This window comes from Antennarius striatus, chromosome 9 (assembly GCF_040054535.1).
Source record: "Antennarius striatus isolate MH-2024 chromosome 9, ASM4005453v1, whole genome shotgun sequence".
Taxonomy (NCBI): Eukaryota; Metazoa; Chordata; class Actinopteri; order Lophiiformes; family Antennariidae; genus Antennarius; species Antennarius striatus.
Genome location: NC_090784.1, coordinates 14,945,883 through 14,972,642, shown reverse-complemented (window position 1 = coordinate 14,972,642; position 26,760 = coordinate 14,945,883). Strand labels below are relative to the sequence as shown.

Sequence of the window (26,760 nt, the reverse complement as noted above, 5' to 3'; positions counted from 1 at the left end):
GCTTATTGTTTCAATTTTGACGTTAATACAGCATAGTGAAACAGTGACCAGCCCGTGTTTTGAATAATGAAGATAATGAAAAGATAAAATTATAAAATAATTTAATAGTTGGACAAATGAACAATACATTATTTTGTAGTTAATGTCAGACTCTCTTGTTCAGTGTTTAAAAATAGACTTTCATTTCAATAATTTATGACATAAAAATATATATTTGAACAACATGCTCCCAGACAATTCAGAGTTACAAAGCCAACTCCGGCGCCACAAACTCCGGTGAACTCATGAAGGAAAATCCAGGGAAGGCCTCGGTAGTCCCACCCGGCTGGCATCGCTCATTCACTGAGGCTGGTACAGGCTGTAATGTGAACTCAGGGTCGATGTAGGTGACATCACAGGGGCCAGTCTGGGAAAGGTGAAAAGAAACAGTTACAATGGGATTATTAAGAAAATAAACATGCTTTGATTCTGAATCGTTCATACCACTTTTGGGATGAATGGGGGCTTAACTCTCCTTGCCAGGAGGTCATCCCAGTTGATGGATGCAAAGAAGGGATGTTCCTGCAGCTCCATCTAGAGATTCACTGAAATTAGACCTTGTGTGTTTGGGTGTATTTACATGCATCATTGCCCATTTCCTGTGCACTTACAATATCACGGCTCTCTCCTAAGCGTTTGGAGACGCGTCTTTCCAGCAATCCCTTCAACAGTGAGCGGGCAGCCTGTGAGGCTCCACTACGCAGCTTCAAGGGTGCATGAAGTATGTTCTCAAACATCTCCGCGTTGCTACGACTGTAAAATGGAGGCTGACGGGAATGAAATTAAGGTGGAATTAGTGGAGACACTGAAAAATATGATCAAATGGAAAATAATTATTTCAGGTTCCCTTACCAGTCCATAAAGCATCTCAAAGAGCACAACACCGAGACCCCACCAATCCACTGCTATACTGTATGGGTGGCCTTGGAGAACCTCTGGAGCAATGTACTCTGGAGTTCCACAGAATGTATGCATAATCCCACCGACTGCCACTCCTTCTTTACAAAGGCCAAAGTCAGTCAGCATCACATGACCTGCGCTGTCTAGCAGGATGTTCTCTGGTTTCAGGTCTCTGGGAAACACACAGACGGGACAAATTACGTTTTTGATTTTTCTTAACTAATAATAAAAATGATTGTTATTTCAATTCCTGAAATAACAGGAAATAACAATTAACTTTTCCTTCCCTTACAAATTATTTTTCAATGTGATAGTGGAGGAAAAGATGCTTTGTAAAATACATGCAGTACCTTCATACAGAGTTCTGGGGACTCTGATTTTAAATGTACAGTTAAGTCTGGACCAACTAGACAATAATCATTTCTAAGATATTGACTGGTATGTCTGTGTGTCTGTATGTGGGTTTATGTCAGTGTGTGTGTGTGTGTGTGTGTGTGTGTGTGTGTGTGTGTGTGTGTGTGTGTGTGTGTGTGTGTGTGTGTGTGTGTGTGTGTGTGTGTGTGTGTGTGTGTGTGTGTGTGTGTGTGTGTCTGTACCTGTACACAACATCATTAGAGTGGAGGTAGCCAAGTGCCATGGCCATCTCTGCAGCATAAAACACAGCCCTTGGTTCAGGAAATGACCCCTCCCGCTGAAGGTGGTAGAAGAGCTGTGGACGCACAAATATGTGGTCACGTTTCACAAATACAGTGAAATTGAACACACAGGCAGAACCAGAGTAGGACCGGTGACAGTCACTAACCCTGTGGTGGGGGTTGGTCAGAAAAGAATGTTAACAATGACCAAAACTGTAATGTATGAGCCAAATAAATGCTGAATTTGTTGTGTTGTTTTCATTTTTAGATTTGTTTGATTTTCACAATGTCCTAGATTCGACAAGGAGAAGTAGTTTTACACACTTACCTCCCCACCGTTAACGTAGTCCAGGACAAAGTAGAGCATGTTTGGTGTCTGGAAAGAGAAGTGGAGTCCTACCAGGAATGGATGTTGTAGTCCTTTCAGCAATACACTCCTCTCAGCCATCACATGTCTCTGCTGTGGATGGATGGATGGATGGATGGATGGATGGATGGATAGATAGATAGATAGATAGATAGATAGATAGATAGATAGATAGATAGATAGATAGATAGATAGATAGATAGATAGATAGATAGATAGATAGATAGATAGATAGATACATACATACATACATACATACATAGATAGATAGATACATAGACAGACAGATACCTCTTTCCTCGTGACAATCATTTGTTTTTGCAGCACCTTCACAGCGTAGTATCCTCCATGTTTTCTGTGTGTTGCCAGCAGCACCTGTGGAGGTCTGAGCTGTGGCCTTTAATGTACAGCAACACAAGCAGGAGATTTTGAAACTGACACCAATATAACACATGCTTACCTTTCCAAAACTCCCTTTGCCGATTACTTTGAGGTAGTCAAAATCTGAAGGTTTCATTCTGGTTAAAAAATAGCAAGACAACAGTTTGTGTTGTGATACTCCTGTATTTTAAAATTCAACATAGTATACTGTATTAAACATTTTGTCACCCATAGTTTAATATTGTTCTACATTATGGTTAATAAGAAATGAATGAAGAAATAAAAATTAATTTTGGGTTGCAAGGTTAAAACCATATATTTAAATAAGGGAACTGCTCAAGATGTATAGAGCACAGAATAAAAAATGTGGGCAATCATTCAACCTCCATCAACAAGTATTTGAAAAAAATGTTTACCAGTAACAGAGGAAACACGACTTACTGTGAGGTCGTGGTGTCCACTGAGATCTGAAGAGAGAAAAGACCCAGAAGGTCAGTGATCAGATTTAGTCCATCAACACTCAGCATTTGCCTCTGTACTCACTGCTGTGTCTCTGCCCTCCTCTTCTCTCCTCCTCTGTCGCTGCTGGGATTTTTGAGGATTCAGGCTTCAATCACAAGATCAAAAATATTTTGATCAGATTCAGGAGAAATAAAAACACCCCAAATTCTGTAATGAAAATTAACCTAACTTACTGTTGGCAGGGATGTTGAGTAGAAACAAATTTGTTTAAGAAGTTGGTGAAGCCAACTTTCTTTCCTTTGAGCAGGGCTGCAAGACAGACAGGTCAGTCCTTTACATAAGAGCTCAACAGCTGCACTCAAATTAGCAAACAGTTAGAATAATACTTTCACGGAGTTATGAAGCTATTGTCACAAGCTTGCAAGATTTTTTAAAATATAGTACAGTATATTTAAAATAACCTTCCTTGACTAGCCTATATAACTTTCATATAACATAATATGGCCTTTTCAATTTTATCTGCATTGAAAGGTAAATTCTTGTGGTTATCCGTCTCTTTTGGCTGGAAAACCGTGGAAAAAAACCCCACTATCCATGTCAGCCTGGTTTAAGATTTTATCGACTTAAAGAACTATCTGAGATGAACTACCTGAGAAAAATGACAAAATCCCTCTCATCTTCGCGTAGGTCATTGGTCGGTCCCGAGAGACGGTCATCCGGACCAAAAGAAGGTTCGGTTAATAAAATGTGAAGTGATCACGCCAGTCGGGTGGACGCGTGGACAGACGCTCCTGAAGTGGAGTCTTGGTGCTGTCAGCGGAGCTCCACGAGGGGACCTCTGACGTCTACAATCAGTGCCAGGAATGCTGCGTTTAGGGACCCTCGGAGAAATGAAACTCTGCGCACATGTTCCATGATATGTCTGGCAGCGGGAACAATTGGCTCCAAACTCTATTATGCAACTGTACTTGAGTCAAATTTAAAGCACCTCCACTTAACTTGATTATATTATTAAATGTTATTCCTTGAGAAAAAATATACACTTACTTAAATTCTATTGTAGCAAGGTTTGGTTTAGTAACTTGTCATTTAAATATTTCCACTGACACCGGATATGAAGTCTCCAATTGATCCTTAAGAACAACACGATTAGTTAAATATTGTTATTCTTTTTAAATGGCTCTCAGTTTTTCATTTTCCAAGCTGGAAATTTGTGATAAAGGAAAAACCGTCTTTACAAGTGACCAGTCTGTAAAACTATAAACACCCCCCCCCCCGAAAAAGACCCAAAATACCCAAAAAACTAAATAATAGTTTGAGGATAAAAGGATGTTCCTCTGACATCTGTAGACAGCTTCCGTGACTTATAAGAGAAGAAAACATACAGATTTGTCTCAAAGTTAAAATATAAAAAAGTCAAAGAGATTTATAAAGGAATGTAATGGTTTATAATTGGACAAACTGAATCATTGCGCCATCAAAAAAATAAATATGTGTCTATTTTAATATTTTGTAATGAAAGAGGTAGTTACCTTTGAAAGTGAACTTACTGTGTTACCCATAGCAGGTAGAAAAGACTCATGACGTAATCTTTTAATAATGCACCTATTTTATAGGGTGAAAGATTCTAATGAATAATTTACTGGTCCATTCTAGATCAGTTACAAGCAAACAATAAAAACTGGCTCCCAGATTGTTGAAAAACTCCCATCAGTAGAACAACATCAGCAGATATATCGAAGCACTTTTACTGGAAGTGCTTCGAGCAAGAGCAAAAATAAGTGACACCAGTGTGGAAAAATTCCCTCATTGAGGAACAGACTCTGGGCTGGACCCAGACAGGAGGCCAGTCATTCGCCTTGACTGGTTGGGTGGAAAAGAAATGCAATAGAGACAGGGACAGGGCAAGAGAAGGAAAGAAAGAGACAGAGTGGCTGATAGTCCAGATAGAGTCGCTGTCTGAAGTTTACCCACTGATGTGGGGATGTGGTGCTGGGACCTTCAGGTTGCATTCACTGACTTCTAGGTTGTTGACTTCTATCCTTGTTCCCTACCTGTCAAGGAGAAGCACATAGACAGCGACAGTATCTTACAAGCATGTGAAGGTTAAATATTGCATGAATAAGGCAAAGAAAGAAAAAATAAAAAGTAATTGATGTAACGCCCTTTTACGGGAGAGACACACTCTCAGTGGTCTAGACCTTTACTAGCTTATGTAAAGGAATCTAAACCTATTACACATTACAGGCTTTATCGGAGAGGTAGGTTTTGAGTTTACTCTTAAATAAGCTAAAGGTGTCTGCCCCCCAAACCAAAGTTGGGATATCGTTCCAGAGTAGAGGAACCAGATAGCTGAAACTCCTTCCACGTATTTTTCACCTGTCAGGTCTTACCGACCAGACAGGTTATCTAAAGTCCTGCATCCTCAGATTGAAGAGCTTTGGGAGGGTGATACAGTTCAATGAGATCTTTAATGTAAGACGGAGCCTCACAGTGAAGAGCTTTGTATGTAATCATGAGGATCTTGAAATTTATACTAGATTTTGTCAGAAACCAATGTAAGGATACCAAGATTGGAGAGATGTGCTTTCTCCTCCCAGTTGAGGTTAGTAAGCCAGCAGCTACATTTTGAATTCATTGTACAATCCTAATGGAGGAACTTGACCAGACCGATGGTTAGGAATTACAGTTCAATCTAGAAGTAACAAAGGCATGAATAATTTTTTCTGCATCTTTTAAAGATACGAAATTTCTAATTTCAGCAATTTTTCTTTAATGAAAAAGGGCTGTCTGAGCATGATCATGACAGATACATAAAGGTACAAAATTAATTTCTTCCATCAATGACAACAAAAAAGGTTATAGATAATAGACATATCCAAGAAGTCGATGTGATTAGACTTTGTTATGAGATGAAATGTGACTTAAGGTATTCTCTCCAACTGGAAATGAGGACTCAAAATGTTCCAGAGGACTATTGTCAGGCTGGAGGATGTAAATAAGATAAGTGGGACATGGAGTGCAGATACTAACATAACGTCAAGACGTTTGCCCTTGACTCCAAGTCTAAATTTGGCCTCACAGAGTGCAGGACTGAGCTGGTAACTTGGTTACAGTTGCAGAAAGTTGATCCTTGGACAGCAACTGGGGAGACTGCTCAGAGACAGAGAGAGAGAGAGACCCCCTCCATGCCCTGTCACCCCAAACTGAACTGGTTTCTGTGAGTCTGGACGATTGGCCTCAGCCAGAGAGCTGGTCTCTTGAACTCTCAAGACATGTGAACTGGCTGGAGCTGGTTTTACCCCCACAGGAAGGCAGCAGGTGACCCTGAACACAACACAGAGTCCTGCAGACAACTACTAGCGCACTCCACCAGCAGGATCACTAAAGTAGTGGTGTCACAAGTCTGACCAAGTATCTACAAGTATCATTTTTTTCCTATTCAAAACGCCTTTCAGCGGTGTGTCTCTTGTATTGACTCAGTAGTAACAGTCTGCTTAAAAACTTACACATTTACCACGCATTTTGAAATTCAAAGGATAAATTCTCAGTATAAATTATATAAATAAGGAATGTCGTCACAGTCATACACGACGCGCGTGGTGGACAGAGCCACTTCCCTGTTGAGATGACGTCACGAACCAACCCATGAACACGGCTGATCACGAGGACTTCTGTTCTGAGTTTATTATTGCCGCTCGAAAATGGAAGGCTACCCAATAACTTTTGGAGATGTTCCTGCTTAAAAGATGGATGTTATTTGTCAAATATTTCTGTTTTTGGACATTGCAGGCGCCTCGAAATATTTAAAATATTTAAAAAAAATTTAAATAAATTGTGATTACGGTTGTGTACTGTCGTTGTGACTCTACGGGCAAAGAAGTTTTTTTTATTTAAAGTTCACTGCCGATCTGTTTTGGATGAAGATGCTTTTCAACGTTTCAGGACAGAATCTCTCGTATCTCTGTTTTTTTGTCAAATACAGAAAATACAAGGCAAATCAAAATAGAAATTAAACGGGAATGGACGAGTCATTATGGTCAACTGTATGCGCAATTGGATTCAGCTCTTGACCGAAATCCAGGAGATTAGAATATAATATATATTCCCCGAGGACCGGAGGTGACTATTTAAACACGATATTTGACGTTTTTGAAATATGTTGTTTTATTACACATTAATCTACAGTAAATAAAATTCATATTAGACCGTCAGGAATCAAACAATACATAATAGTAGTGTTCTCCTGCGGTACAGGGATTTTTGCTGTCAGCTCATTCACTTTTAATATTATACGTAAACTTCATTCATATTCATCTCTGATCCACAAGTCTTATCATGGATGCCTTCATGTTTGTCTTCTAAAAGATACAAATTAATAAATAATGTTTTTGAAAAGAAAACTTTTATGAAGGCCATATGAATATTTTAACAAGATACAGTATTAAAGATCACTAAATCACCATGTATCTCTGTGTTGAATTAATTCTCGAAGAAGCTATTATTATTAATGTACTTAAAACAATAACTCATATTGTTGTTCATCAGACGTCCGACAGTAATATTACATCATCTACCCTGTAGATGGCGACAGCACCTCAGAGGAATTTGTGACCGACTCGTTGTGCTTAGATTTTAATTTTCATAAGGACTTAACGGAAATTACAATGTTCTAAAACATTTATTACTGAAAAAATGTAAGCACTTGTTCTAGAAAGTTTCTGACAAAGTAATAGAATATCATACAGTGATAGAAAATAACTGAATTTAACTACTCATGTCTTGTTTTTCAGTGTAATTCTCAAGGAAATAACTCCACAAATATTTTCATATTCTGCAACTTTATTTGCAGTTGCTCAGTCTGCTGGGTCTTGGGCTGTGGACTGGAGGGTGGTTGGTACAAGGCCTATGTGGACCAAAAACGCTTGGAATATGAACTGGCAGTGGAGAGGTGCCGGTTCACTTCCTGAACACTACCGAGGCGCCCCTGAGCAAGGCACTGACCCCCCACAAGCTGCTCATTGGGCACACCATAAAAGGAGCTGCCTACTGCTCTACCCCCTACAAATTTGGATGCTTGCAGGCCACTGCAAGCATGATGAAACAAGACATGAAATTAGTGTATACCTGAAATATCATTTGTTCTAAAATTGTTTTATTTATATACATATGATTGTTGACTAATATCAATTAGAAATAGTTTAATAATTTGAGTAATTGCTGTTAAATATGTATTGATATGTATAAATATGTATAACATATGTATAACATATGTATAAAATATATGGCAAATATGTATTTACAGAATGTTTACTATCTCTACATTTTTATGTTTAAGCTGTAGTTATATCATTTTCATTAGATGCACCCTTGCATGTTCATATTCCACACTCCACAGTTGTATATAGCACATTTTTTGTGCTCCCCAGGCATTCAATAATAAGGCTCTATGCCAAAGTGCATCTTTACATCTAGCTACGGTTCTGTTTGACCACTTTAATTTCTCCTTCCTTAGTTTGGAGATTCACATTAATAATAACGATATATTAATAAAATATCACTATATATATATATATATATATATATATATATATATATATATATATATATATATATATACATATACATATATATATATGTGTGTGTGTGTGTGTGTGACCATCATATATATATATATATATATATATATATATATATATGATGGTCACACACACACACACACACATATATATATATATATATATATATATATATATATATATATATATATATATATATATATATATATATATATATATATATATATAATCGATAAATATATGATATTGTGAAAGCAGAATACTGGAGGAATAGTGAATTTTAGTCCATTTTTGACCATCTTCAACATTTATGTGATTTTTTTTATTATTATTTATTATAATGCGTCAATAATCAAACATAAAACCATGAAATGATTCTGAAAAGAATCTACATAATGATATAATCTGATACTCATTACACCTTTAGTTGAATAGCATTTCTATTCCGTCTCCTTTCACTATTTTAACTCACTTTTGTTTTGTTCTTTTTTGTTTTGTTTTGAGCCATATTTCTATTTCCGCTGCTCTGCGCGCGCCCCCTAGCGCGTGAATGTCATCATGAGCGCGCGAAGCAGAAGGGGCGGGGCCGCGGGAAGTCAACCCAGCCAGGGATGAGAAACTTGTCCCGGATATTTGCCCGAGTTTACCTGGCTGTACTGACGGTCCCAGTCTTAAAGAATTCCACAGCGGACAGTCTGAGAAATAGGATCCGCCCCTGACGCCGGACGACTGAGGTAGACATCTTCTTTTCCTTTAAACCTTCTCTGCAAAGAAAACAAACAGTAAAGTTGTAGTTATGAGCGTTGTCGTGGTTAGAGGAAAGTTTGCCAGGGCAGTGTTCCTCCTTTTGGGTGTAGCTGTAGAAGAGTTGATGTTGTCTACAGGTTCCTCGTTCGTGTTCGGGTGTAAAGTCCAGCGGGATCACCGCAGGTTTCATTATTGACACACTGGGAAATACTTTTGGCCTAATAAACTTTGTAAGGCCCTCTTTATTAATTCGTGTGTGTTTTGTAAATTAGCAATGTTGACGCTAAATTAGCTTAATCATAAATATTAGGTGCGTCTTTGTTCCAAAGTGTTTCATGTTGTAATTCTCTGTGTATACTGGCATCATAAACCAAGTTTATCAACTGTTGTTATGTGGACACAACATGTAACACATCTGTAATAGCTGCAAGATGCACAACACCTAGTTAATGTGTTATCATTGAAAATCTGCTTTTAGATTTAACATTAACTTGTGAATCAGACAACTGCCTGCGAGAGATTTAGAACGGAAACCCTTTCAGCGCATTGTTAACAGCTCTGTTTTAATTTATTCTGACTGTGTCACTGTGTTCAAACATTAACTCAAACATTGTGTGCTTCTAGAAACTGTGAGACTGGTCAGTCGGGATCCATTAATCGGTTACCTGTAAACCAAGACAGGGCACATGTATGTACACACACACACACACACACACACACACACACACACACACACACACACACACACACACACACACACACACACACACACAGACACACACACACACACACACACACACACACACACACACACACACACACAGACACACACACACACACCTCGGTGCATTTTCCCTATAGCGCTCTATGTCATTCTTTCTCTCATTCACACACACGGTCAACACACACCAAACGCACGCACGCAAACACACACACACACACACACACACACACACACAGACACACACACACACACCTCGGTGCATTTTCCCTATAGCGCTCTATGTCATTCTTTCTCTCATTCACACACACGGTCAACACACACCAAACGCACGCACGCAAACACACACACACACACACACACACACACACACACACACACACACTGATAAGAGTGGCAGCCTATGTAAGTTTCCACCCAGAACGTGCATGCGTGTGTTATTGGTGTGTTACGTGTGCCTTGCGCCCAGCAGCTGATCCTAAATCAGTGTGAGTGTTGTAGATGGGCGTGGTCAGCTCTGAAAATGTTTAACATTCTTATCATTCAGCTGCCCGCTAAGGCGGAGAGACTCCGAGGGAGGACTGCAGGCGAAGGGAAGGGACATGTTCAGACCCAGGCCAAATAATAAGGAATTACGCAAACACACTCTGGTACTCAGTCACTCCTTCACATTCACGGTGCATTACTCACTGCAGGCTGATGCTTCATCCAGCTCATAATATCACTCACCAGACAATGTCATCCTGAGGGAGGTGCTCTCATTTAAAGACAACAGCCCAGAAACATCTGACACTGTTTTTGTGTTTTGTGTGTGTGTCTAGGTGTCCTCTCAGTGACCAGCTGAGGGCAGGGTGTTTGCCTTGAGAGGGAGGCAGAGTTACCGTGGTAACAGACATGCCAAAACCGGACCTACTTTGCTTAGTTCAGCTGCTGGACGGCACAATCGAGACCTTCAGAGTCAGCGTGCGTAACATACAGATACACTCGGCTTCTTCCCAGGGGGAAGGGGCTCATTTATTGCTTTCTAGCTCTGCTAATGATTGTCAGTGTGTGATGTACTGACTGTCTCCTCTTTCCTATTCCCGTTGATCCTCATCTCTCATTATATTCTGTGACCTTGAGTTGAAGGATGCTCCCTTCTCCTGCAGGCTGCAGAGCATATCACATTTTTACATCATCAACATAGGACATATGCAGCCTGACAGCAATGCACTGTAAAGAATAACCACACGTGCAGGAAATGAATCACAGTGGTGCTTTCTTGGACCTAGCTCTGCAGCTTTTATATGAACAGTGGGAGGGTGCTCTGTCTCTCAAAACTGTTCTGTTCTCTCTTTTAATGAGTGCTGTCTTTCACATACGTAAACACGGCTTATATTTCTTTGTATGTATTTTTATACACATTTTTGCAAAAGAACCAGCAATGTTTTTGTTCCAGAAATAGTCGGGTTAGAGTAATCTTCAGCCAGATTTTGCGTCCACACGCATCAAAAACTTTCTTGCTGCAAGAACTCACTGTTCACAGCGGCTTACTATAAACAAGGGAATGAAGTGTGAAGTGAATATGCTTCTGGAAACAGAAAGTGGGGAGAAAACACAGATGGTCCTCTTAGTGATTAATAAAACAATGAATAGTTTAGCTACACAGTGTTGAGCTGCAGATGGTCTTTTGGAAATGTTATTTCCACCTGAGTATATATATTGCTTATTTATGTCGGATTTTCTTTTTCTCCTTTAAGCATTCTAGCATTAATCATTTAAATCAATGACAGAGAAACTCACAGCGTTTTAAAATATATTTCCTCATGTCTATACATGAAGTACTACTGCAACATACATATGGCACATTACTGTATAGCACAGATTGTTTAGGTATATAATACATTTTGATCAGCATTCTGGCAGGAAGTGATGTTTTTTTTTCCATCTTTCAGAAGCAAGATGAAGGTGTGGTTCTGTTGGACCTGGTTTGTAACCACCTGGGCCTGCAGGAGAGGCAGCTCTTCAATCTGAAGATCAGAGAATCTAACACAGCCATTGCCTCTATCACAGCCAACACACACTCTCCTGTGAGCTCTCCTGTTCCTCTGCTGCACATTTGAGCTGAGACTGTAATGTAGGCTTTGTAATAGCTATTTAGATAATGGTTTTTATGGGATATACTTGCATAAATGTCCTTGTTATTCATTATACTAAATTGATTTTTCTGTCTCAGAGATGGTTGGAGCCAGAGAAACCCTTGAAGAAGCAGATGAAAGGTATCTGACCTTCTCTTGGTGTAGAGAATCCACTGGCCTCAGCTGGAAAAGCATTTTTCCAGACACAAACATATTGTTGTTTTTAATGTATAGCTATACATTTATGCATAGGTGATGTCCTATAAGATATCCTGCAGACTGAGATGAACTTGAACTTAAATTCTTTTGTAATGATATTTTTCTCTGTAGGTCTTGCTTCTCCCTTTTATTTGAACTTCAGAGTACGATTCTTCATCTCTGATCCCAACTCCTTACAACATGAACAGACGAGGTGAGTGTATGTGTTCCTGCTACTCTCTGATTTTGGACAAGTCCTGTTAACTCCTCCAACTTGTTATCCAGCGATCTCACATTGACTGTGGCTGATGACGGTAGGCGGACACGGCATTTACTTCCTCCTCTCCATAACCGTCCATCCACAGAGTTGTAGCACTCAACTGACTTAAAAGGGAAAGTACCTCCAGAACAAAATAAACTGCTAAAAACATAAGTCCCTGCATGTTTACCATAGAAAAAGTTAAAAGAGAAGTAGGTAGTAAGGAAGGTCAGTGCAGAGAAACTCTAACAGGCGGCATTCACGGTGGGGCATGCGCACTAAACCAACAGGCATTGACAGAGCTCATTAGCATTTAATGGGTAGCTCAGAAAAACAACCTGTTTTTAGAAGAGATGATTTTAGCAACTTTTCAGAGCTGAAATTCAGGATCACGGATCAGTTTGGGGAAATACATTTTGAATACAGTTGGACTGTGTGAAATTGATTTAAAAGAAAATAATATGGGACCTTAAATGAAAACATTTGGATATTTAGCAGGTACCTTTTCACTACCTGTTCACCATTTTAAAAAATATTCAATCTAAAACCAGAAATGTCAGCCTGCTAATGGTGCTATGGAAAAGGATCACCAAAGTTTGTTGGATTCATCCAGTAAAGACATGTCAGTAAAAAAAAGCTGGTAGATGTAAAGATATATCACAAAAGTTACATCTCTGACTCACTCAGGGTGTTTGATAGGAAATTAGGGAAATTAATCAATAGATCAAATTAATAAATATTTATCTTCAGGTGTCATCTGTAGACAAAATAAAATCCACTACATTACAGTGAATTGTTTCAGTTTTGATCTAGTCAGTTGTCTGACTGACTCCCACGTGTGGCTAAAAACACAGAAATGTTGAAAAAAATTTCAGCAGGAAACAAAAAATATATGCATGAGTAAATAAAGTCTTTGTGTTTTGTTCCTGCAGGCACCTGTACTTCCTCCAGATTCGGAGTGACATTAGGGAAGGACGGTGTGTAAAACATAAACACAACTTGTACACAGTTTGTCTTTAGCTCTTATGGTGTGTAATTATAGACATGATTGCAGGTTGCAGTGCCCGCTGAGTGCGGCTGTAGTGTTGGCTTCTTACGCCGTGCAGAGTAAGTCCCATATCCTCCTTAACAAAGAAAGTTCTTAATAATTATTAAGAAATTAGTCTGAGTCATCATTTCTATCTCCTGCAGCGGAGATGGGGGATCACTGTCCATCCCGACTCCCTGGTTACCTCTCAAAGTGCCACTTCATACCTGAGCAGGATGAAGACTTTTTGTCGAAAGTGGAGGATCTTCATCCACAACACAAGTAATCTCATTACATCTAGTTATCACAGGTTTGTTGTGCATTAGAATCCTGGTGTGTTAAACTGTGTGTGCATTCTCAGGGGGCTGAAGCAGAGTGAGGCAGAGTTGTGTTTCCTTAACACAGCACGGACGCTTGAGTTGTATGGAGTGGAACTGCATAATGCTATGGTAGAATAATTCCCTGGATTTATCTGACATCTAAAATCACTTTCTTTTTTAACACACTCTCCTATGGGACCCTCTCTCCCTCTCAGGACCCCAGTAATGCCCCTCTGATGGTGGGTTTGGCCTCCAGTGGTGTTGCTATATTTTGTAATATGGTTTGTTCCAGTTTCTTCCCCTGGTGAGTTCTGGCACCACTATATTAAAGGCTTGTTTGTGTTTTATTTGAAGTGGTCATCAAATTATATTGTTCACATGTAGGGGGAATATAATCAAGATTTCTTTCAAGAGGAAACGCTTTTTTATACATCTGAAACGTAAACATGTGAGTCTCTCTTGTTCATTTTTTCACAATAGTTTCAAGTTGCTTTACACACTTGACTGGTAAAATCCATTTGGAGTCAGCACACTTTTCCTGATGGTTTTTATATTGAGCTGCTTCATGAAGCAGTCATGTTTTAGGTCAACCACTTGATTTTGAAAAGTGGCTATGGCGTTCATAGCTACAGCAGTCTCTTACCTCCATATTGACATGTATTACTAAACTCAATATAACCAAAATTTGTGTCCTTTATTGTTAGATTCACATTTTAAAGCTTTGCGAAAACCTATATCTTGCAGGGGGAAACCCAAGATTGTGAGGTATCTCTGGGTCTTCCCTGTCCAAAGACCTGTAAGAACCTCTGGAGGTCATGCGTGGATCATCACTCCTTTTTCAGCTCCAGCCGGGCTGCCAGGAGCCCCAAAAACAACAACAGCAGCACAATTCAGTCCTACAAAAACATGATAACACAACATCTGGGCCTCAGCAACAATAAAAATCAGAGGTGAGCATCCACGGGTTCACTCATGTTCAGTTTAATTCTAGTCATCCATCTTCTTTTTTTCTTTCGGCTTTCCCTTCAGGGGTCGCCACAGCGAATCAGTTGCCTCCATCTAACCCTGTCTTCTGCATCCTCTTTTCTCACACCAACTACCTTCATGTCCTCTTTCATTACATCCTTTTTGGTCTTCCTGTAGGCCTCCTGCCTGGCAGTTCAAAACTCAGCATCCTTCCACCAATATATTCACTATCTCTCCTCTAGACTTGTCCAAACCATCTCAGTCTGGTCTCTCTGACTTTATCTCCAAAACCTCTAACATGTGCTGTCCCTCTGATGTACTGATTCCTGATCCTATCCGTCCTGGTCACTCCCAAAGAGAACCTCAGCATCTTCATCTCTGCTACCTCCAGCTCTGTCTCCTGTCTTTTCCTCAGTGACACCGTCTCTAGACCAAACAACATTGCTGGTCTCACCACAGTTTTGTACACCTTTCCTTTCATTTTAGCTGAAACTCTTCTATCACACATGACACCTGACACTTTTCTCCTCCCGTTCCATCCTGCCTGTAAACGCTTCTTCACCTCTTTTCCACACTCTCCATTGCTCTGGACTGTTGACCCTAAGTACTTAAAATCCTCCACCTTCTTGATCTCTTCTCCCTGTAACCTGCTCATTCACACACATGTACTCTGTCTTATTGCGGCTAACCTTCATTCCTCTCCTTTCCAGGACAAACCTCCACCTCTCTAGCTTCTCTTCCACCTGTTCCCTGCGCTCACTGCAGATCACAAACATCATACATATGATATGCAAACATCATAGTCCCACCTCCACCTTGAACTCCTCTGTCACACCTACAGCACACCTCACCACTGTCTTACAGTCCTCATACATGTCCTGCACCGCTCTAACATTCTTCTCTGCCACTCCAGACTTCCTCATACAATACCACAGTTCCGCTCTGGGGACCCTGTCATAAGCTTTCTCCAAAAACACAATGCAACTCCCTCTGGCCTTCTCTGTACTTGTCTATCAACATCTTCAAAGCAATTACTGCATTTGTAGTACTCTTTTTTTGGCATGAAACCATACTGCTGCTAACAGATGCTCACAACTGCCCTTAGTCTAGCTTCAACTACTCTTTCCCATAACTTCATCGTATGCTGGACTTGCACTAGCCAATAGGCGTGTAAATTCCACATTGGCTACAAGGTTTTTAGCCTGTGTAGCCACAGTGGCGTTCTTACTTTTAGGGAAAAAAAGGCTAAAACTTAAAACTTTTTTGGACTAAATATGCACTCGGGTCTCGTCCAATGAAAAACAAAAAGATTCTATTTTTACAAGCTAAACCCTCGAATTGGTGTATGACAAGGCGAGGACGATAGATCGAAAGAAATTAAGAATCCAGTGTTGTATAGTTATATAGTTTGTGTTAAAATTCTAATTGAACAACAAAAGGTGAATGCTGTGAGGGGATAGGAGTGGTGACAGACCGATCAGAAGGTAAATGAAAGATATTATCAATACTTTTTTGTCGTCTTAGACTTTTGATCCCTATGACCCTCAGAAATAACCAGTGATGCATGTCAATGTGTATTCACCTGGCTTGCTATTTTTCATGCCTTTTTAAGTCGAAATGAAAACCATGTTATCGAATTAAAAAAACTTAACTAAACTAAACTATGGCATACCAATGGTGTTGGTGGTGGTCAAAGTTTAAATGTGTTCTAGTCCAAGTAAAACTTACAAGTAAACATTGAGTAATATTTTGTTTGACTGTATCTTCACGTAGTGAATGCAAGTTTTCATATTGTTGAATCTCACATTTATACCTGCATAAAGTAGGATATACAGTAAATAAAGATAGTTACGCTTGAACTGTTGACTTTAGTGTATTTTTGTAGGTAAACTGAACAGAATATTTTGCCCTCAGAATGCAGGAAAACAACCCCATTTTCTAAAATGGGGTTCTGTGTGGCTTTGTGTGGCTTGCTCAATCTTTTACAATGAGCCACAGTGGCTTAGTCATACTAGCTCCTAGTGCAAGCCCAGGTATGGCTCATCAGCTTTATTCCTCTGTAGTTGCCACAACTCTGCACATCTCCCTTTTTCTTTCAAATGGGCACCAGCACACTTCCCCTCCATTCCTCAGGCATCTTCTCACTATCTAAGATCCTGTTGAACAACCCAGTCAGAAACTCTACTGCCACCTCTCCTAGACACTTCCATACCTCTACAGGTATATCATCAGGACTGACTGCCTTTCCACCCTTCATCCTCTTCAATGCCCTCCTCACTTCATCCTGACTAATCTTTGCTACTTCCTGGTCCACAACAGTCACCTCTTCTAGTCTTTGTTCTCTCTCATTTTCCTTGTTCATCAACTCTTCAAAGTACTCTTCCCATCTTCCCATCACTCTACTGGCCCCTGTCAATAGACTTCCATCCCTATCCTTAATCACCCTAATCTGCTGCATGTCCTTCCCATCTCTGTCTCTCTGTCTTTCCAACCGGTATAGATCAGTCTCTCCTTCCTTACTGTCCAACCTACCATACAAGTCAACATAAGCCCCTTGTTTGGCCTTTGCCACCGCTACCTTCACCTTACGCTGCATCTCCCTGTACTCCTGTCTACTCTCCTCAGTCCTCTGTGTCCCACTTCTTCTTAGTTAACCTCTTTCTCTGTATACACTTCTGTATCTCCTCATTCCACCCCCAAGTCTCCTTATCTACTTTCCTTCCAGATGACACACCAAGTACTCTCCTACCTGTCTCCCTGATCACATTAGCTGTAGTTGTCCAGTCATCTGGAAGCACCTCCTGACCACCCAGAGCCTGTTTTAACTCCTTCCTAAAAGTCATGCAACACTCTTCCTTTTTTAGCTTCCACCATTTTGTCCTCTGCTCTACCTTTGCCCTCTTCATCTTCCTCACCACCAGAGTCATCCTACACACCACCATCCTATGCTGTTTGGCTACACTCTTGCCTACCACTGCAGTCATTGATCTCCTTCAGATTACATTGTCTACACAAGATTTAGTCCACCTGTGTGCTCCCACCACCACTCTTATAGGTCACCCTATGTTCCTGTCTCTTCTGGAAGAAAGTATTCACTACAGCCATTTCTATCCTTTTTGCAAAGTCAACTACCACTTGAAGTCTGCACCAATGGCATCTCTCTCACTTCTAGGTATGCTCTGCATCAATTCAAAGTCCAACCAGAATTTCTCCTTCTCCTCCAACTCATATCCTACTTGTGGAGCATACCCACTAACAACATTGAACATCACACCTTTGATTTCTAGCTTCAGACTCATCACTCTATCTGACACTCTTTTTACCTCCAGGACATTTCTAACAAACTCCTCCTTCAAGATAACTCCTACTCCATTTCTCTTCCTATCTACACCATGATAGAACAACTTGAACCCCGCTCATAAACTTCTAGCCTTGCTACCTTTCCACGGTATGTCTACCTACCTCCTCTGGATCATGTCAACCAACTCTCTACCTTTTCCTGTCATACTCCCAACATCCAATGTCCCTACTCTCAGTTCTATACTCTTGGCGTTCCTCTTTTCGCTCTTCCTACGAATCTTCCTCTTCCTTCCATACTGAATCAAACTTTCTTTTTTTCCCATTACTTATTTGCAGTGGTCCAGTTTGCCAGCGTGTGGTGGGAGGGATGGTATGGAACCCAGAGATACAGAGATCAATTTCATCAGAGCATCTTGAGACAAAAAGTCTGCCGTCTAGATCACCTCCATCCACCCCCAACTGGTACAACCTGCAGGAAACACCAAAACTATAATGAGATACTGCAGCTTATTTTTAAGGCCTCGGCATCTCAGTTTAGTGTGTGTGTCCTGCCTTTTAGTAAAAAGTTATACTCATTTGGTCTCTCTGGCAGGCGAAGTCCTCGAGTACGCCATGGCATCCAAAAACCTCGGCCATCATCAGTGGAACTGACCAGTGACCTAAAAGACATGTCAGAAGGGGAGGATGTCTTCTACACATACAGGGCATCTGTAAGCAGCAGTAAGGACAGTGAGGGCGACGCTTCACTGCATCAGTTAGTATTTGTTCCAACAGAAGTATTTCCTATGTTCTATCTGTCCTTCAATTCAGCAAACATATTTGGCCCATGTTTGGATAGAAAGTAGGTAATCATTTGTCAAAATTCAATTTAGAGCACTTTAATTTACTTCAATGTCTTTCAAAAATGCCAGAGGTCTATTTAACATTAGCTTAATTGGGGTTATTCAAAAAATAATTACGCCTTTGTATAATTTTGATTTCCGAATGTTTGGAAAGATGAAAAGGAGGTAGCTTTGTAATTTCCCTTCAGGTTTATTTTCCCCAGACATGTCCTACAGTATAGGGTCTATACTGTGCAGTCAGAGACCAGATGTTGTTGATGTGAAGTAGGCTTGTAGTTAATGATGTAGCCTGTCATGAACTGACGTTTCACAAGCATGGTTTTCTTACAAGATGAAATCTATTGCACAAGTAGGCCTACATGGTACACGATAGGTTGCGCAACAGCAGGCAATTTACAGGAATGATGTATAACCTGAGCACATCTCTTACACTCTGTGTTTCCCTGCAGAGCTCAGTGAGTGATTGTCAGCAGACAGGGAAAGCAGAGTAAGGGGTGATTGTCTGCTAGTTTATCATCAATTGGTGGTGTTGATCTCTCAGATGGATAAAGGAATAAATATAGAAAATGCCAAAATAGGTCAGCAAATGTAGTTTGATGGTCATTTAATATATCTGGACAGCCAGTCCAAGTAAAACCCATAAATGAGAAGGACATGATGTGAATGTGTGCCAGAGAAAGGTGCGCAGCAGCAAAATCAAGGTGGCAGACTGTTGATATATAACATAATTTTTGGGGGAAACACCGTTTTTTATGTATAAAAGAATTGATACTGCATAGATCAAATGCTAGGCCTGTTCTTTAAGTGATATTAAAAAGTTTATCAAAGAAGTTAATAGAGAAACCATTTAACCTCAATGTGTATTGTTAGAAAAAGAAGAGAAAGAAATGTTAAGGATCTGAGAAAAGTCTTCCACTAATCCCCAAATTATGGAAGAAATAATATCTTTCCTCTCTTTCAGTTTTTCTGACACTTCTAATCATTTGACCGAAGGAGGTCTGTTGCAAACTGATGATAGTATTGGAGAGGAAGAATATGACCAGACGTCAAACAACAATAAGGTTTGTTATCTTTAATCCACTCTAATCCAGTGTATGACAGTATGTCCATCTATGTATGTGCTTATGATAGTTATTTGTTTTAATGCAGGGTGCTCTTGGAGACGGTGACTTAATGCTCATATGTATTGTACCTGATCATGAGGGCAAGTTTGGCTTCAATGTTAAAGTGGGTCTCACATTCCTTGTATTCTTTTAACCTTCACATCGGTCAATGTTTGTTTGTTTTTATTAACATGCGTCATGTTAATAAAACATAATATCTCAACTCCACCAGGGCGGAGTGGATCAGAAGATGCCTCTGGCCATATCTCACGTTAAACCTGACTCTCCGGTAAGAGTCGCCTCCATGTGTTTATGTTTTGATGGTTGGGAAACTTCATGTTGCATCGAACAATCATTTTTAGATTAAATGTGAGCACAGCTAGGACTGAATGATGCCTTTTTAGCCTTTTTTTTGGATAATCATGATCATGAACAGTCAGTTAAGACTGATTAATTAATTAGTACTTCATTGATTTAAGGCTGAAACTTACATCGATAATTTCTGATTTTAAAAATTAAGATGTAATATAATACAATCTCTTGATTGGACCACACTGATTTCTTGTTAAAGAGATATTTATCCACTATTTTTGTACAACTGATCAACTTTTAAGATTAAAAAAACATTTTAAAAAATTCTGCCAAAACTAATACTGATATTTTATATTTTAAAAAAGTCTGATTGCAATGTTCAGTAGTAATTCCCTTCAGCTAATGCCTTTACGTTTGACACAAACGTCCACTTGGACACAAAGTTTAACTCATGAGATGTTATCACCATGACCTCACAAGAAATTTTTTTCCTATAAATAATTAATATGCTAGTATAGAAACTTTAACACAAATATCTTATTAAATTAAGTAATAAAAGTGAACCAGTTTTCTTTGCCAGGAGAAAGAGGGAACCTTGTGGTCATGCCTTGAAACTCTGGCGGTTATTCAGATCTTGTTTTGCTGAGTTGAGGATGTTTGTAGCTTCTTCACAGAAACATCCATATTTGAAGCCTTTTTATGCACCACATCTCTTGGGTTTTGTTGATATAAGGCTTTGGGTGATTCTTGTCGCACCATGTGACAAAGCTGTACAGACAGCTCTAGAACTTGAGTGAACCTTAATTTGACTGGTGCACAGAGGAATACACATTATCTCAGTATCATTATGCAGTATCTCAAACTAGTTTGATATTTCTGTATATTTACTGGCAAAGATAAAGGCTGTTGTTCAGAAATCAGCAGTTATGATGTATCTTGTGGATATGTCAGCTTTTGTGTTTTGACCTCATGTCGTTCCCAGGCAGGTCGATGTGAGCCCAAACTCATGGAAGGAGATCTGGTAGTTCTCATCAATGGCCGGGACATTTCTGAACACACGCATGACCAGGTTGTCATGTTCATTAAAGCCAGCAGAGAGTCCCACTCCAGAGAGCTGGCCTTGCTTATCAGGCGTAAAGGTGTGTGTGTGTGTGTGTGTGTGTGTGTGTGTGTGTGTGTGTGTGTGTGTGTGTGTGTGTGTGTGTGTGTGTGTGTGTGTGTGTGTGTGTGTGTGTGTGTGTGTGTGTGTGAGTGTGTGTGTGTTTATATGGGCGTGCAACAAAAGTAGAAAAGTGCTGAAGCCGCATGTGATCCAAGTACAGTGACTTGTCATTTTGACATGAATATTCACACAGCCTTGAACTGCCCTTGTTTTCCAGGTCCAGGTCGGGTGGCACCCCTGCTGCTGCTGCCTCCCACCCTCACACTCACCGACCAATTGCAGGGCGAGAAAATGCAGCTGTCCAGCCAGTCAGAGCAGGTCACGACACTGGAGGAATCAGTCAGACAGCTGGAGAGAGGAATACAGTCTGGCACACTGTGTTTTCATTTTGAGGTACCGAATGGATATGTAAAAGTTTTAAAAGCCGGACTAGAATACATCTCTGTTTTAAGTAGGATTTTATTTGTTCAACTCAGTTGTTTCAGAGATGATGCCGACCTGTATTTGTGCTGATTTTTGGACAGATGTTGGCCTTAATCTCCACTTGGACAGAAAAAAACAAATATGCCATGACTGGCTTAGTTTTTGTTTTTTGTAAGGTCCTGTGTCTGTTTATGCGCATGTGTATGCTTGTAATTTTTAGAACTTATACAGGAGGAAGCCAGGTCTGTTTCTAAACTGTGCTCGGCTCCCTGAGAACATGGACAAGAATCGATATAGGGATGTTTTACCTTGTAAGTCATTTTGACAATGTGTGTTTTTCTGTGCCCTGTTTGTTTCCTTTCTACCTTTCTTTTGTTTATCTGGCACTGTGGCTTCTCATGGAATTTGATTGGTTGATCCTGCACCATGTCGAAGTGACATTTTGGCTCTCACATGCTGATGTGTTGCTCTCCTCTCAGATGATTCTACCAGAGTCGTGCTCCAGGGCCAGGAAGACTACATCAACGCCAGCCACATCACGGTGTGCATCACTGATATGGAAGTGTTTGTCTTGCTCCTGCCTGACATTAAATGTTAAAACCTCTCTATGGTGTGTATGGGTGTGTGTGTATTTGTCTCTTAGGTGACACCCCCAGTGTCTGCTGTGTGTTTACGTTACATCGCGGCTCAGGGTCCATTGCCACAGACCTGCACTCACTTTTGGCAGTGTGTTTGGGAGCACCAGATACATACCATCATCATGCTAACAACTCTGACAGAGCGGGGACGGGTATACAAACATGCACACATTCATGCTTTTACGCTAAAACAGGAATAACAGAAGGAATTACTGGAAATCGCACAGCTCAGTATCACTTTGCACTAATGTGGTGACTATTGCAGCACAACTCACACATTATTACATGTTTTTTTATGTATTATTTGAAACATAATTACTGTAATTACACATTTCAGTGGTGCTGTTTGTACCAAATATAATCAGTTGGCCCAGTTGTGAGTGATTACAGGGTTTTGTGATGTGGAGAATAATAATATAAAGTGTAAGAAGGGTAGAAATGAGATAACTCGTTTGATGGTGAAGATGCACACACACAGAGGCAGCAAGATATCAAGGTCCTGATGAAAGTGGATGCCTCACAGCTTTTCTGTTGCCTGGTAACAGGATGCTTTCATTAATTGATTATTTTCCAAGTACTTTGAGTTTTGCTGTACTTGAAGATCACATACACACACATAGAATGACAATCACTTCACATCCAGCTCCTGATGAATTGCTCTTTTTCCTCAGACTGCCTGGTGGAAGGTGGCATACATTAAGATATTAGTTTGATTTCACGAGAGCCCAGCGCAGCTGATGTACCAGCAAATTGTATCCTGACTGATGACTCATGCAGATGTAATGTAATTTTCCTGTCCATGTCATACAATTGCAGACAAAGTGCCACCAATATTGGCCACATCCGCCGGAAGTAAAGGATTATGGACATATGAGGGTGAAGTGTCACTCAGAGGAATGTAACCTGGTGTATGTGACGCGACAGTTCACCCTAACACACACACAGGTACAGGTCTGTTAACAGGACATCAGTTGGCAATCATTTTGAATCATTGATTCATTTCAAATAAATTAATCATGTAGAGTACAATATTTGGGTTTGTTTGCCATTGATGAAAATTATACTCTTAAGTGCATAAAATAAAGTAATTTGATTCTCATTTGAACCCTATTTGCAAAATTCAGTAAAGCTTTCAAATTTACATGAAACATGAGAAAAACATGACCATGGTGACACAACATGGAATTTTTTTTGCATGCAAGTCTGCTGTGACATGATCCATATTTGTGCCATATGTCAAGTAACAGAGCTCACAACAGGTGACGGCCATTCCTCAGAAACTAATTGTAGCCAACTCAGTCAGTTTTGTGTGGGTAGTTCAGTCTTTATGTATAAGTGGGTAGAGGTTTACATTAATGTGTATTGAGATATTTTTAGACCACTAATGTGTAGGTGTGAATGGCCAGGAGGAGTGATGTCTTTTGCAGCCTTTTCTGAGGTTTTATGGTTGACATTCAGATTAAATGGACTGTTTTTTATATTGTCTTCCTATGAAAACAGTTAAATAACGAGATAATGCTCAAGGAGGCATGAAGTCTGAATGCACACACATGCTTACACAGATACTGCTGTGTGGGCCCATCTGTTCCTCTGGCCGAGCAAATTAATCCCTGCATGGAGTCGCAGGCCACATGATAATAACAAACTCTAAACTCAGCTATTCTCTCTGCCTTTGGTCTTCTGTCTTCTCTCAATTACGACTGTTTTGCGGGTCTCATCTTAGTGAGTCCCTCTTCATTTGCTCATCTACTGTAACATGAAGGTCTGTTCTCCGGTTGCCCCTGACACCTTCAAGGGTGGTTTGTTTCCTCACAGCCTGAATATACTGTAGTACATTGGCCTCCATCTTATGTGGGTTTTACTTATGTGTCCCCAGGTTCCATATTTATCTTCTTCAATAAAAGTTATGCAATAATTAAATTTTTTCTGATCTCTTCTAAAACAAATTTTTTTGCTTGTTTGTGTTAGATGGGTGAGGACCGTGCCGTCACACACCTCCAGTACGTCGCGTGGCCGGACCACGGCGTACCTGATGACCCGTCAGACTTCCTACTATTTGCAAACTCAATCAGGGAGAGGAGGAGAGGTGAAGAACCACTCATGGTACACTGCAGGTAACACACAAACACGCTGATTAAACACTGCAGCACACACAGGGTTTGCCTCTACTTTACACGTTGTGTTTGTTTTGACTCGTTTAGCGCTGGGATTGGACGGACAGGTGTTCTCATCACCATGGAAACAGCGCTGACTCTGTTGGACAAGGGTCGGCCGGTGTTCCTGTTGGACATAGTCAAAACACTGAGAGATCAGCGAGCCATGATGGTCCAGACAACGGTACAGAAAAATATAGCAAGGATTTATGCTAATGAGCTAGCTAATGACTCTATTTAACTGGATAACATTATGAAAACCTTTGATTTGAGCAATTTAGCCTCAAAAAAGTCAATCCTTTGATCGCCTTAATGTCCAGCAGGTTAGTCTGTCTGCCGACAAAAATGTTTATGCAACATTGAACAAACAAAATTTAGTTTTTGATCTGAATTTTTGTCTGCTAAAGTTCATGTAGACGGTTTGGGGATTCGTCGCAGTTGGAGTGGTGTTCATTTCTTTTCATTACTTTCAAAACTGAACATGTTTGTTCGATGAGTTTTGCTTTTCTCCTGTTTATAGTTTGTAATTTTGTCAAGCATCCCAGCTACTAGCATCCTCTTAGCTCATTACAGGCTGCTTGTATTTGAAATCAATTCAGTTAGGAACACTGAAATTTTACTCGTTAGACTGACGGAAAGTCATCAGATATTGGAAAATTAGAAACATCTTTTGAATGATTAGAGTTGCAAAAATGCCAAAATACTCTCCTCTGTTTAAGGAAGTGTAATTGTTGTAATGCTACACTGGTAGCTGGTGAAAGCCAAGCTGGACTGAGCTCTGCAGCACCTCAGTGGTCTGTTATTGCTTTTGTGAGAGGTGGTACCCCTTCACTCACAGGTCTGCTTCCAGTATACCATGGCTACCACCATCAACCCTTATTTTGAAATGAAATCCAGTCCCTGATGCTTTTCCCTTTGATGTTTTTGTGTTGATGTTACACTCACACAGATTCTGTTCTTATTGTTGTGTCTTTGACAGTAATGGAAAACTTTACCAGTCAGAAGACAAACCTTCATGCTAATGATCCATTTGCAGTCACAGGATCACAACCAAAAATGTTTTTGCCGATGTCTCAGTGCCTTTCAGCCTGCTTACTCAGTCTGTTACCCTGAAATCAGTCTCACGAAATAGAATCACCTGGAGCTTCAGAATTTATTGTGCAATTTTCATCAGCCAATACTGTCGACACAAAAATTCAGTTTTATTTCTGGCGACGGTAGCAGCAGGGCTCTGTCGTCAGGTAAGCATTGTGACATTCAGCCTCTAGCTCCCATTGGCAGCTCCACAGAGCTGCTAGCATTGTTGTAGACTTAGTATTAAAGTTACAAATAAGTTGTGTTGGACTTCTATTTTTATAATGTTTGTTAATGGTTTCAGTTCATTTCTCTGTCTTTATATAAGTAATATTACACTTTCAATAACAGCAATGTCATTTAACTAATATTGTGTATGTTGTGTTTTTCAGTGTCAGTTCCAGTTTGTGTGTGAGGCCATTGTGCGAGTTTACAAACAGAAACAGGGCCGATCTACAACACCGTAACCCAAACTGGCAAAGGATCACATCAGACACACCGTTTCAGTCTCACATCACTACCGGTGACTTCCAGAGCTGTACCTGAGTAATCTGTCTCATCCATGGTACTGCTGCTGGCTTTAGGGGAAAGCTGTCCGTGACCTACCACCTCGTTAGCCTTAGCTTTAAATGATAGAGCATTAGGCTTTTAGAGGCTGCGGTCTCCATAGAGACTGATGTTAGGCTGATGTGAACTGCTCATAATTTCTGTCCAGGAGGCCACTGAGGAATGTTGCCTCTGCTCATAAAGCTGTGTGTGCCTTAGATGGACTCCCATTTGATGGATCAAACATGGCAGGAGGGGCAGCCTGGGATCGATATAATCTATAGTTCATCTGTGTATCCAAAGATGAAGAGCAAGGCAGGCTTTAGATCACTACTGCAGATGGTTGTGGTGACCCTCCAGAGGAGCATCAAACCTGCAGTTTAACACTGTTAAATTATTGAGAAACTAAATAAACACACTCATTTCTAGTGAAGCGTCTGAGTGGTCATTTAATTTGACAGTGAATGTTAAAGTTTAGCTCATTAGATT

The 26,760-nt window shown here is 40.2% G+C and overlaps 2 protein-coding genes across 7 annotated transcripts; one reads left to right on the top strand and one right to left on the bottom strand.

The window, feature by feature from the left end:
- Positions 1 to 84: 84 nt before the first annotated feature.
- Positions 85 to 5,942, bottom strand: sgk2b (serum/glucocorticoid regulated kinase 2b). 4 transcript variants are annotated; one of them, XM_068324412.1, is made up of 12 exons: positions 5,818 to 5,942; positions 4,755 to 4,838; positions 3,018 to 3,093; positions 2,866 to 2,929; positions 2,764 to 2,789; positions 2,402 to 2,459; positions 1,903 to 2,316; positions 1,536 to 1,648; positions 892 to 1,111; positions 651 to 806; positions 484 to 573; positions 85 to 406 (listed from the first exon to the last, which is right to left on the bottom strand). In XM_068324412.1, exons 6-12 carry the CDS (start codon positions 2,456 to 2,458, stop codon positions 245 to 247), a joined length of 1,212 nt encoding a protein of 403 aa, XP_068180513.1. In that variant the 5' UTR covers position 2,459; positions 2,764 to 2,789; positions 2,866 to 2,929; positions 3,018 to 3,093; positions 4,755 to 4,838; positions 5,818 to 5,942; the 3' UTR covers positions 85 to 244. The 4 variants fall into 4 exon arrangements, with proteins under 4 accessions (XP_068180513.1, XP_068180514.1, XP_068180512.1 ...); XM_068324413.1 differs by having other exon boundaries at positions 4,759 to 4,838; XM_068324411.1 differs by lacking the exons at positions 4,755 to 4,838; positions 5,818 to 5,942 and adding an exon at positions 3,434 to 3,666 and having other exon boundaries at positions 1,903 to 2,034; positions 2,233 to 2,316.
- A 2,997-nt stretch (positions 5,943 to 8,939) lies between these two features.
- ptpn3 (protein tyrosine phosphatase non-receptor type 3) lies at positions 8,940 to 26,699 on the top strand. Of its 3 annotated transcripts, XM_068324408.1 has the most exons (28): positions 8,940 to 9,097; positions 9,735 to 9,798; positions 10,379 to 10,481; positions 10,653 to 10,794; positions 11,766 to 11,900; positions 12,047 to 12,089; positions 12,279 to 12,360; positions 13,338 to 13,382; positions 13,460 to 13,512; positions 13,597 to 13,714; positions 13,794 to 13,881; positions 13,968 to 14,056; positions 14,137 to 14,200; positions 14,497 to 14,702; positions 18,355 to 18,480; positions 18,611 to 18,772; positions 19,822 to 19,921; positions 20,010 to 20,087; positions 20,196 to 20,252; positions 21,258 to 21,414; positions 21,655 to 21,830; positions 22,081 to 22,171; positions 22,340 to 22,401; positions 22,504 to 22,650; positions 23,315 to 23,449; positions 24,467 to 24,612; positions 24,700 to 24,835; positions 26,118 to 26,699. In XM_068324408.1, exons 4-28 carry the CDS (start codon positions 10,726 to 10,728, stop codon positions 26,190 to 26,192), a joined length of 2,640 nt encoding a protein of 879 aa, XP_068180509.1. In that variant the 5' UTR covers positions 8,940 to 9,097; positions 9,735 to 9,798; positions 10,379 to 10,481; positions 10,653 to 10,725; the 3' UTR covers positions 26,193 to 26,699. The 3 variants fall into 3 exon arrangements, with proteins under 3 accessions (XP_068180509.1, XP_068180508.1, XP_068180510.1); XM_068324407.1 differs by lacking the exon at positions 10,379 to 10,481; XM_068324409.1 differs by lacking the exon at positions 10,379 to 10,481 and having other exon boundaries at positions 8,941 to 9,097; positions 23,315 to 23,443.
- The last annotated feature ends 61 nt before the right edge of the window (positions 26,700 to 26,760 follow it).